This window comes from Aquarana catesbeiana, linkage group LG01 (genome assembly GCF_042186555.1).
Source record: "Aquarana catesbeiana isolate 2022-GZ linkage group LG01, ASM4218655v1, whole genome shotgun sequence".
Taxonomy (NCBI): domain Eukaryota; kingdom Metazoa; phylum Chordata; class Amphibia; order Anura; family Ranidae; genus Aquarana; species Aquarana catesbeiana.
The window spans coordinates 431,909,027-431,921,629 of NC_133324.1; the positions used below are offsets into that span (position 1 = coordinate 431,909,027).

The 12,603-nt window shown below is 41.7% G+C and overlaps 1 protein-coding gene across 1 annotated transcript in view; it reads left to right on the forward strand.

Moving 5' to 3' along the window:
- The window catches only part of LOC141148420 (RNA exonuclease 1 homolog), a 196,085-nt gene that overhangs the window by 48,520 nt on the left and 134,962 nt on the right, over positions 1-12,603 (forward strand). Inside the window, exons 2-4 of the mRNA XM_073635918.1 lie at positions 4,214-5,397; positions 10,322-10,429; positions 10,569-10,767. Coding sequence (XP_073492019.1) covers positions 4,214-5,397; positions 10,322-10,429; positions 10,569-10,767 — 1,491 coding nt within the window. The remainder of the gene's footprint in view (positions 1-4,213; positions 5,398-10,321; positions 10,430-10,568; positions 10,768-12,603) is intronic.

Sequence of the window (12,603 nt, forward strand, 5' to 3'; positions counted from 1 at the left end):
TGACAGTCCGCGTATGCAAGGAGCCTGCCATTTTTCCCTCCATGCTCGTGAATGCGAGCCGAGAGGTACAACTGCTGTTTCCTGGTCAAGTCTACCATATGCAGCTGCAGAGCCCTATGGGCATCCATCGGCATACCCCGAGTCTCAGAGGATGGAGTGCCTGAATGACGGGCACGAGCCTCCTCCAATGCTTTTCGGAGAGCCTCCTGTGTCAACCGTCCGGTGGACATGTAACGCTTAATTCTGGAGATGTAGGAACCCCTGACCACAGCCTTAAAGGTATCCCAGACAGGGACCACAGCAGCAGAGTCAGTGCTGAGGGACCAGTAGTTGGCCATGTCAGTCGGGATGACCTCAGATATCTCCGGCGTGGAGATCCAGAGATGGCTGAGTCTCCAGGTTCAGAACGCTGGTCCGTGGCCCATAGTCAAACCCACCTGTGTCATAGAATGATCAGGCTCCGTCTGGGGCAGATACGTTATGGACCGAACGTTAGGTAAAAAGTCCTTCATGGCCAGGGCATAATCAATTCTAGAAAGAGCTGCATAGGACCTAGACTGGCAGGAGTACACCTTGGCACTGGGGAATTTCCGGCGCCACAGATCCACATATCCATAAGTATTACACCATGCACGAAACAACTTGGATTCGAATTGTAGAGGTTTTAGTCTATCCAAGTCAGGTTGCAAGACCGAATTGAAATCCCCAAGGATAAGCAAAGGACAATTAGGCAGGGTGGCAAAATGGATATTGGGGGGGCAGCTAGACCGTGACCACAATATGGGATGTTCCATGAACTGATATATATATATATATATATATATATATATATATATATATATATATATATATATATATATATATATATATATATATATATATATATATATATATATATATATATATATATATATATATATATATATATATATATATACATACATACATACATACATACATACATACATACATACATACATACATACATACATACATACATACATACATACATACATACATACATACATACATACATACATACATACATACATACATACATACATACATACATGACATACTGCCCCTTAGGATCTAGGATAGCTTGATGACACATGAACGGTAACCCCTTACGGATTAGGATTGCAACCCCCCGGGCATAATTTGAGTAGGTAGATTGATAGTGACTGGCCACCCAGTGTTTAAGTGCCATCACTTTGGACCCCATAAGGTGAGTTTCCTGGAGGCATAGGATGTGCGGTTTACTATGTTTCAGGACCTCAAAGATAGATGCTCTTTTAAATTTAGAGCTCAGTCCGCGTACATTCCACAAACGTTTACGTCAGACATGGGATTGGTATGATAAGTGCTGGGTTGGGGGGGGGGGGGAGGACAGTTACAGGGGTCCCGGAGGGCTCCCCATCCCCGGTCACAGCTCCATAGGAAAACAAGGGCCGCAGTGCTAAACATACAACCATCCATACATACACCATACACACAACAACAAAACTAAGTACATTAGCATATTCATTAGCCAACAAGGGCAATAAATTCCCTGCCCAGCTCCAAAAAAGGGGAGTGAGCCTATACCCAGAACTTGTACCATGCATGGGGCGCATGGCCCGGAGCAGGAAAAAAGTTCGAAAAACAAAAAAATAGTCAGTGTTCTACCTCAAAATTCCAAAAAAGTGTGGGATTATACCCAAAGGCAGCTCGGGCTCGGTTAAGGACCGAGATTAGGCACTCTCCCTCTGGAGACATGTATGATCATCCAAAGTCAGCACATGTTTGAGCAACAACTAAACATCACAGCGATGAATAACAAAAAATTAAATTCAAACACAGAGAACTAGAAGGAGGGAGGAAACTTCAGTTTCAGCAATGAGACCATCAGGATGTGGAGATCCGCATCAGGCAGGAGGCTTAGGAGGGCGGGGTAGTGATTCCCACCAGGACATGGCATCTTGTGGGGACTGAAAGAAATGGGCTTTCCCATGGTATGTGATCCAGAAGGTAGCAGGGAATAGCATGGAATATTGGATGTCCTGCTTCCGGAGCTTCTGCTTGACACGCTGGTAACTGGCTCTACAGTTGCGAACTGAGGCAGAGTAGTCCAGGAATAGGGACACCACAGCATTATTCATGCGGAGACTTCCTTTCCTCCTGGCAGCCCCCAAGATGGAGTCACGGTCTCTGTAGTTGAGGAGACGGATCACCACCGTACGCAGGGGGTGACCTTCAGGAAGGTGGTGTCCCTCGACTCAGTGGGCCCTCTCAATCACAAAGCAGGGGGATAGCTGCTCACGAGCAAATTCTTGTTCGAGCCAACTCTCCAGGAAGGCTACAGGGTCAGACCACTCCACTAGCTCCAGGAAGCCCAACCAGGCGCAGGTTATTTCTGCTTAGGCGATTTTAGGTCACTGACCTTATCCTCCAGAGATGCAATCTTTCCCCCATACGCATTGAGTTTAGGCAGGATGGGAGTGACAGTATCCTCCAAATCACTAATACGTTGCTCAGTTTCAGTAACAGGCCACGTAGTTTGTGCATGTCCTGCCGCATAATAGTGAGATCAATCTTAAGCCCATCCACCTTCCCCACAAGGTCCACATGGTTTACCTTGATAATGGCTAGGACCTCCGCCAGGGTGGGTTCCTTATCGCCATCCGTGACCGCCGAGCCCGTGGTCACTAGCAGGGGCACAGCTGCAAGGTCCGGAATCCCAGGGGAGGGTGGTGGGGACATGTCCTGGCTGTCTCCAAAGAGACCTAAAGTGGAGGCTGGTGAAGAGCTGGGCCCATGGACAGTGTTGCAGCGGCCATCTTGGCAGGAGTAAGTGGTGAAGCTCATCTTTACCGGGGGTTGCTTCTTCCCTCGCCGCTTTCCTATCCACCAAAATGCCCCCCGATGATGCAGGAGACACACCGGGAGGGATTAGGTAAAAAAGAAATTGGCTGCTGACAAAGGCTGATCAGGATTACATAGGGAGAGACCGGAGCTACACAGGAACATGTCCGATCACATCCTGAGCCAGGCCACGCCCCGAGTCCCATAGACTTTAACGGGGTTCGAAAGTTTGCGTGAACTATCGGTCCGTTCGCAAGTTCTGGTGCGAACTGAACTGGGGGGGTGTTCGGCTCATCCCTACTCACACACTTCATACAAATTCCCCCCCATTTATGCTACTTTTTCTATACAAATATAGGGATGGAGGTTAATGGTGCCATTTACTGCATATAAAGTCCCACCAAATATTTATCCTTATTTTTATACCTAGAAAGTGTTACCTGTAAGTCTAACTTTTTTTTTATTGACCAGGGATGAACAACATCCTTTGAATTAGCATGGGCATTGACGGGCACTCTTTTTACTAAGAGATCTGGGGTCTATTAGAACCCTTATCCCTCCTGACCTTAAGCATTCGCTCAGAGAGCCGATGCTTTCACAGGCCGGTAACTGTCTGTTTACATTAGACCGAAACAAGAAGTGATTAAATACTTGTCGCTATTATCTTAGACCATAGACCTGATCCAGGACATTTTGGTCCTCTGTCATCTCCTATGGCCAGCCGGTGTAACCACCGGCTTCACGCCCAGGCTCCCAAGTGGGACAGAAGAGACTGTGAAAGGGTAGTGGGTCCCCTTCTGCTGCTTGTAAAAGTGATCCAGCGGCTAATTGACCACTAGTATCACGATTACATAAAACCTGCATTGCAAGCTAAAAAAAATGTATAGTGGGATGGTGCCTGTAGCTGCAGGCATCATCCTGGTAAAACCCCCTTCAACGTTGTAACGTACGGGAACCTCCACCGTGCTTCAATGTTGGCTGCAGACATGCATTATTATTCTGCTCTCTAGCCCTTCCGCAAAAAAACTTCCTCCTGCTACAGCCAAATATTTAATGTTTTGTCTCATCAGTCCAATGTTTTTGTGCTTAGTTGAGTCGCTTCTAATTAGTACAGTTTTCGTCTGAAGATACAATACAAATATTACATCACTTCTGATTTTTTTTTTTTTTTTCCCTTTCTGTCGTATTTAGACTAGAATGCAAAAAAGGCGATCATCCGATTAATCTCATCGTGTGTACGAGGCTTAATGTTAACAGATGTTCCTCATTTTTTTTTGGTGGTTTTATTTTATTTTTATGTAAATTTAAAAACCTATTGCTAAATTGCTTACTTTTTTTTTTTGTTTTTTTGTTTTTTTTTTTGTTTTAGGTAAAAAAATTAGTGAACTGGAGAGGCTTAAGAAAGCAATTGAGACTGTAAAAAATGAGGTAGAAGAGAGCCAGAAAAAGTTATTACAGTATACAAATGGGCCAAATACCATGCAAGACCCAATTGAGGCTGACGTGAATTGTAATATTCTAGATCCCATTGAAGATGAGAAAACGACAACAAAGAAAAACCTTGATGTTTTGGTCACCCGCCCAAAAAACAGTAAAAAAAAATATGTGGTTGATCGAAGCTGTCCAGCTACAGATCTAGAGTATGACCCCTTACTTAATTATACTGCAGGTTTTTTTAGTTCCACCTCTAAAGAAAATGAAAACAAGACCATGAAACTGAAATGTGAAGAGGTGTTGGACAACCCTCAAAAGAAGCCTAAAATCGTATCTCCAATAAGGCTTGAAATAAAACTTCAAGAATCTGATGATGAAGATATGCTTGTCATTGATGCACCACCACTAGAAATTGTTTCAAAAAGAAAAAGGCCAAGTAAAGTTTGTGACTCTGTAGGGAAATACGTGGCATTGGTTGAAGCTGATGTATCCTCTGAAGAAACCGTATCTAGTATGGAATATGAGACTTTGGCTCCAAATGACGACCATTCCGATGAAAATGGCACTTCTGAAGCAAATGAATCAGAAGCTTCTCATAATTTACTAACTAGCTGTACGTACGATGGTGTTCAGCAACATGAAAATCACTGTAATGCCCAGATTAAATCAGAAGAAAATACAACTTGTAGTAGTATAAATGACTCTAAAAATGTTGAGACAGATGTTTCAGTAAGTGGTAGAGAAACTGATGAAGAGCAAGCAAACTTGATAGAAAATGTAATTAAAAAGGATTCCTCTCATCTAGTTTCTGAGAAGTCTTTGGATTTTTGTGACCGTGAAGTTTTTCCTAACTCATCAGCAGACTTTGAAATCATTGAGGTTGCTGCTACCACAGCCTTGGATAAAACTGCTGTTGATAACTTTCTTAATGAGCAAAAATCCCAGCCAGAGATCTCGTATATGCCAAAAAAAGGAGAGAAAGTCATTGTTGTGAATTCGTCAACTGATAATGACAGCTCAGAAGAGGACACTGTGTCAGATTCAGAAGACCCCACGGAAGAATGTTTGCGCATTTTTAATGAATTTGCTGAAAGTGAAGCAAAGAAAAATGCAAGCCAGGTATTCATTTCATGCAAAATAATACTTACTTTTTGGAATATAATTTACAATCAGACGTTTTGCATAGCATAAATGTTTACACAATGTGTTAATGAAATGAGGAAACCTGGGACACACAACCCACATACCCCCCACAGAGTGTCAGCACTAAGTATCCATGGCTTTTCCCCAAAAGAATAAGGTTGCAGCTGTAAGTCAGTGAGGCTACCTAAAGCAAGCCTGCTGGGTAGTATAGCACTGAAATGCCGCCAGCAAAACAGAGCTTTTTGTTGGAAAATGCGACCGTGTGTATGCTCCATCAGTCTTTTGCTGGCGGAATTCCAGCCAGCAAAAGATTGGGGTCATGTTCTCTATTTTTCGGTTGGGAAAAGTTCCTATCCGAAAATGCGTTCGTCTGTAAGCATTTCGGATGCGCAAAAAATCACGCTTGCTCAGAAACAATTTGAAGCATTGAACTTCATTTTCTCGCCTCGTCGTAGTGTTGTACGTCACCGCGTTCTTGATGGTCGAAAGTTCAGAGAACTTTTGTGTGACCGTGTGTGTATGCAAGGCAAGCTTGAGCGGAATTCCATCGGAAAAACCATCCAAGTTTTTTCTGACGGAAATGTGTACGTGGCATAAGATGGTCTTTTGGCCCCACCATTCCCCACAACCTTCACCTTCCTGTTGGTCAGTGCAGTCACTTAGGCTAATTGTGATTAAAACCAGTACTGCTCAAAGGAAAGATAATCTGTTACAGGCCATGATTTGGCATTTGGCTTGTTGGGCTTTCTTTCTTTCTTTTTGGTTTAAAGGAATGGTGTTCTCTTGGTCTGGTTGTCCAATGCACTCTTTTCTGGCTGGATTTGATAACTGCTTATCTTAGGACATGTGCACATATAAAGGGATAAGATGGACACCTGGTGTAAAGACTGCAAAATGCTTGGTTTTAGATATATTCTCACTGTCTAGAGGCAAACTAATTTCTTTGAACTGAGAATTGTGCAATATACTTACTATACTTAAAGTATAACTATAGGCAAAAACGCTTTTAGTTTTGGCTAGAGTGCAGAGGGATTGGAAGGCTTGCCAGTTTTTATTGCGGTCTTTACCCCCATTATGGAGATTCGCCTCTTTGTCCTGTTTACGATTCTCCTTGAAAGTGAAAGTAAAGTGCCCACATTTTAGATTGTCCCCAGAAAAGTAAGAGGGGACATCTTCCATAGGGGACACTAGTTCTGGTGACCTGGCACGGCCCCCCAAGGAATTCCCTTAATTTGCAGGAATTTCCTTTCACTTCCTGTTTGGCTTTTGGACAGGAAGTGAAGGGAAATCTTTGCAATTGGACACAGACGGTGAAAAATCTGATAGGGGTTATAACCCTTACTTGCTCTATCCAAAATAAAAAATGTTTTGACTGTACATTAAGTCCCCTACATACAAACGGTAACTTGCTAGCTTTCAAAGGTGCCAACATGTGTTTGCATGTCCAATTGTGTAAAGCTAGGTACACACACTCAATCAACTCTGCAGGCCGAGCGTTAAAACAATCTCAGATCATCGTAACACAAGCAATGTTGGTGCAGCAATCTTCCCTTCTGTGCCATTGTGTTCTGACAGGGAAACTCTCCCACCAGAGCACACTGATCAGCACTCACAGCCATTGTCTGCAAGCGCTGTTCTTTGGACTTGCAAACGAGCTCCTGGAATAGAACTTGTTGGTAAGGAACTTACTGTAGTTCATCTTTAAGTCTACTAACAAGAGCCATATAATTTATTGAAACCTATTTGGTGAAATTGCTTATTTTTGGCATATGACAATCTAGGCACTTAAGTCTGGGGAAAACTGAGCAATGGTACCTTATGTATTTGATTAAAATGTGCAAGCACTTAGGGGCTACCGTACATAGGCTTTTGAGTTCTATTAAGATTAGTTGTGCATTACATTTTTTTTTTTTTTTTTCTTCTTCACACACATCAATGTGAATGTAGAACAAATGCATGTTAAAATGTATCACTAGCATAGACTGAGAGAATAGTAGATGTATTTGGCTCATGATGAACTATATGAAATATAATCTGTGATTACTGATTTAGTTAAGGTGATTGAGCATTGACTTGTTCTCGAATGTAGCCAGACCAATAAGTGTGCAAGTGATACTTGAGCATTGCTTAGATTTTTTTTTTTTGTGCCATTTGTTCTGTGAAGTGGAGTCAAGAATGTACAACTCTGCATTTAGTTGTGTGAAAACACCGTGACATTTGTGTAAGGACAGACTGTTGTCTCCCTGCCCACTACCTTTTGTGTCTAATAGTTTTTAAAAAGCAAGTATTTCCAGATTTTTGGCTGGCTTAATGAGCAACCATTCATTGGTGCTTTGACAAGGGCAATCCAGATATTTAAGTGTGTGTGTGTTTGTGTGTGTTTGTGTGTGTTTGTGTGTTTTTTTTTTTTTTTTTTTTTTTTTTTTGATAAAGTAGCATATGATGGCTTCTGGAATAGTTTCCATTCTGTCCAGGGACTCTATTTGCCTATAAAAAGCACACCATGCACGTTGGGATTTGATATTAACATAATATCCTGTGTCTCTTTAGAGACCTTATGACTAAGGCGGAGCAGGTGTGTCAACTCTTTGGTGTACATGATATGTTGGTGTAATAGGATGATACAAGTACTTGAGGAGTCTTTTAGTGTTCATCTGACCAAGGTATACCATGTTTCAAGTCTTTGATATGGTTTCCATATTTAAGTCGCTCAGCTACTTGTAAAAGGCAGAGCTGATTCTGTTTAGACATTCATGGCTGAGATGAGCACTGACTTAATGTAAATCTGAGTTAGGAAAATGATACTTCAGTGCTTCAGCTTGTGTGGTCAAGGCAAAGTTCTTTTGCTAAATGCCTTGAATATGGCTGAGCCATTTCTAGCAATAGCATAGGCAGGTGTTTCACAAGTCCAAAAGCTGCTTGCTATCAGTATAAGGTAAAGCAGGTACTTCTAGCCTTTGGTATGGTTGGCATATTAAAGCATTATTAAACCCCAAATATTTTTTTCATATTGCAGCTTGCCAATTAATGTGGTGGCTGCATTACTTATTCTCTTGTCTTTTTCCTAATTTTCGCCTGGTGATGCAGCCAATAAATCTTTTATTTTTCAACTTTCTTTAACAGACCAAGCTGTCCAGCAGAAGTGGCAGTGTTTACCACTTCAATACCGTGCCATAGCCGAAAGACGGCCACAACGTGGCTCTGTTCTGGAAGGGTGTCCATTGACGTCCTCCCAGAACACGCCTGCCACATGCTCCCTGGGGCACATATCGGATGCACTCCGTGTGTGTCAGCCAGACACAGCTAATCAGATTGAAGTAAAGAGCCAATTACAGCAGCCCTTTACTATGTGATCACATAAAAAACAAATTTGCCGGTTATTGGCATTCCTTTCCTCATGCGCTGTCACAGCACGAGGAAAGGAGAGCCGATAACCGGCAAGTGTGACAGACATTTACACTGATAATCAGGACACTGTTTATCAATGCAGCCGAAATATTGCTTATTTGCTCAAATTTTATAACCAAAATTAAGACTTTTTTTTTTTTTCAAAAACCCAGTGGTGACTAAATGCCACCAAAAGAGAGCTCAAATTGTGTTTAAAAAAAAAAAATCACGTGGGTACAGTGTTGCATGACTGTGCAATTGTCATTCAAAGTGTGACAATGCTGAAAATTGGCCTGGGCAGGAAAGGGGTGAAAGTGCCCAGTATTGAAGTGTTTAAAGACAAACCACTTAACAATGACGGGGGTGCTTGCAATGGTAAGTTTTTATTCATATATGTAAAAACTTTATCCCAAAAGGACAGCAAGCTGTTGCTGTACCTGCTTATAAAGTGTTAGCTGGAGTTTGGCTTTAATTTTAGTAAAGTCCATCTAAATCTTCTAGTCTTAACACTACCCGCTCCACAGACTGACTATGCTGCGGCCCAAAGGTGTCTCCATTGCGCCTCCATAGTGTGGAAACACCCTTAGGAAGTGTCATTGGCTAAATCAAAGAGGGGGAAGCCTAAAAGAAAACTAATAGTCAACTCCTCTAAAGGATTGGAAATTACAATATATTGGTTTGGGGGTTTAATACCGAACCGGACAAGCATCTACAGAGAGAAGTTTGGGGCTAATGTGTGTGGAAAAGCCACAAGCGGTGGTACAAATTTGATGTTTGGTGTTTAATACTACTTTAAACAGCAGTTTGGCACATGTCTGTAGGCAAGCAAATACTTTAGTATGAAGAGCAACATAATCAACGGATTCCACAACTTTTTTTTATTTGAGTTTTCTTTTAAACTTATACCAAGAGCTAGAACATGGTGGCTAGACCAATAGAAGGTGCCATTTCTAAAAGTGTTGTCATTAAAGATCAATATAAAAGGTTACTGGGTAAGGTTGTAGTGTGTGTGGGGTTTTTTTTTTTTTTTTTTTTTTTTTTTTTTTTGTAGATTTTTGGTGCTTCAGCTGTATCTCCTTGCCTTTAAACAGACTGATGTTGCATGTTAATTCAAATGCTGGCAATTGGTGCTTTAAGGCCAGCTCTACACTAACATGAATTGTCATGCATTCTGAATGATTCTGACGAGGATAACTGTACAGAGTATTGATCATTGGGACTTTGGACAAGCAGAATAGAAAATCTAAGTGACTGTTTTTAATTCTTTGCTGGTTAACAATAAAATGGTGCTATTTATCTCTGTGGAAAAGTATTCCAGTCATGGAGCAATCGAGAGCCTTTATGTACGAGAAATGTAAGTTGGGAGATGTGCTATCTGCTGGTGCAATTTTTGCAGAAAGCTGCTAATTGAATTAAGAACTGTAGAACACATGATGAAGCAGGTTTAGATTCTAGCTTGCAATATTTTTTTCCTTTTATACAAAAAGCCTTTTTACCAGGAATTCTGTTTTAGGCAGTTCATTGTGAGGAAGATCAGCCTGATGCAGAACTACAGATTAAAGGAAATGAGCTGCTACCAGGACAAAAGAAAAGAATTGCACATCCGTCAGCAAAATGTGATGTAAGCATTTTATAATCATTACTCCTATGAATTATTGCAGTACACATTTTATCTACTAAGAAACTAAAAGTTGAACTTGTTCACTTCAGTTGTGAAAGGTCTAAATGCATTTTGGTAATGACATTTTTTTGTTTTTTAGGCCAAGGAAAACAGCTCGATTCTTGTTCCTTTCAGAAGATCTGCTCCACACCAAATACCACCCCAAAGGATAGTGCAGATTCAGCAGCAAGCAGTGCAGATTAGTTCTGCAGTGAAAGGTGGACAAGCCTTCGTAGCTTCCTCACAGAAGAGACTTGCCGGTAGGATTACACCAGGATTTCACTCATTTGGTCAGATGGGTGAGAAGTTTTCATTTGAGTGAAATACTGAGCAACTGTTTGCTTTATTCTGTTAAGCTAACTTTACACAATGTAATAGAACATCACCACCAGGTTATGAAGATTTGCTTTACTAGTTCAGATTTGCTTAAAGTGATAACTTCTGTAATGAAAAACTAACAGCGCAAACCCTTCTATCGTGTGCCAAGCCTCAGTCCAAAGCACGGAATGTGATTCTGTCTCCTCTCCTCCTCGGCTATCTGCAATAGTCACTTCTGACAAGTTATCTTGACACCACAGCAGCACACACCTGACACCACCCAAGCAAGCACACATAAAATGATTGACCACCTCAGATGTGCATGTTCCCCCTATGAAATTGTGCCGGTTCCTTCACGCATGTCTCAGATTACACTCTGCTCCCGGCTCTTTAATGTGCAGTGTGTGTGATGTCCAATCCCCCGACTTCTGAGAAAAAGACTTTGATATGTGTGTTTTTAGAAGGCTGTAGAGAAGATAGCTGAAGCTAAAGAGGTACAAACTTTGTAGTAGGATTTGTTTCAGCTATGTGCATTATCTGCAGGAGGATTTGCTTCATCTGCTTCACCTGGGCGAGTAACTTTAACTGGTCCCTAGATTTTACCACCTGGGTTACAAACAATTCAAACTCCAGATTTTTAGATAAACTCTAATCATTATTATTCCTTTCTTCTACTGATGTCCAGTGCCATCTTAAGAGCATTATAGGCTCCTGGGTAATACAGTGCACTGGGGCCCTGTCTACACAATCATGTATGATTGCCCATCAAATGCAGCTTTACTGTGCCCACCATTGCAGCCTCACTGTGCTCATGTCGAAGCAGAGCTAAACTCGAGAGCAAAAAAATCTAGTATATTGCAATTATCAATCCTTGGGTATGGTGGCTGCATTAGTTTTTACTTTTATTCAGTCTGAGAACATTTTCAGCAAATGCAGAGAATACCTGTTCATCTTGCCAGAAATGCAGTATTCTTTTAAAGTGGTTGTAGACCCTTACAACACGCCTTTTGCTACAGGTAAGCCTATAATAAGGCTTACCTGTAGCTACCATGGATATCTCCTAAACCTGAACGGTTTAGGAGATATCCCCTGTGTTTGCATGTGCCGACGTCATCGGCACATGCGCACTGAAGCAACGCATGTACGCGAGTGTGCTGTTACTGGCAGCTCCAGCCAATCGCGGTGCCGGAGCCCGCAATACCTGAAAGTAACTCCGGGAGCACTGTCGGCTGCCGGAGCAGTGTACAGGGATGGCTACAGGGGCTTAGATCTCAGGTAAGTAATGCATAATGAGCTAGTATGCTATGCTTACTAGCTCATTATGCCTTTTGTCTTGCAGGTTTTTTTTTTTTTTTCGTCCTAGGGTTTACAAACACTTCTACTTTTTATAAAATGAGCTAAAGGAATAATCCATAATTGGTCTTTAAACTACTAATCTCCCCTCTCCCCTGTGTAATAGAGATGAACAATGTGTTTGCATTTATTCATGGGTGGTAACTAGGTAAGAGGTAAAAGTTCAGTCTGAACAGATCCATTGCTTGTTCGGGTACTTTGCTTCTGCAGGGGCGGGGGGGGTTTAAGAGCTGCACGATTAATCGTCAAGAATCGTTATCGCGATCTTGACTAAAGTGTTTCACAATTCTTGCTATGCAAAGAATTCTCTCTGCTCTTCTGAAGCCATAGCCAGCTGTCTAAAGAAAGGAAGGAAAAGACCAGGCAGTCTGCCAGCATTCTTTATCAGTTGAACTGAACTATAAACATTGTAACAATTTGTCAATGGAATAGACTTGTGTATAAGTGAAAAAAGTTTAACCACT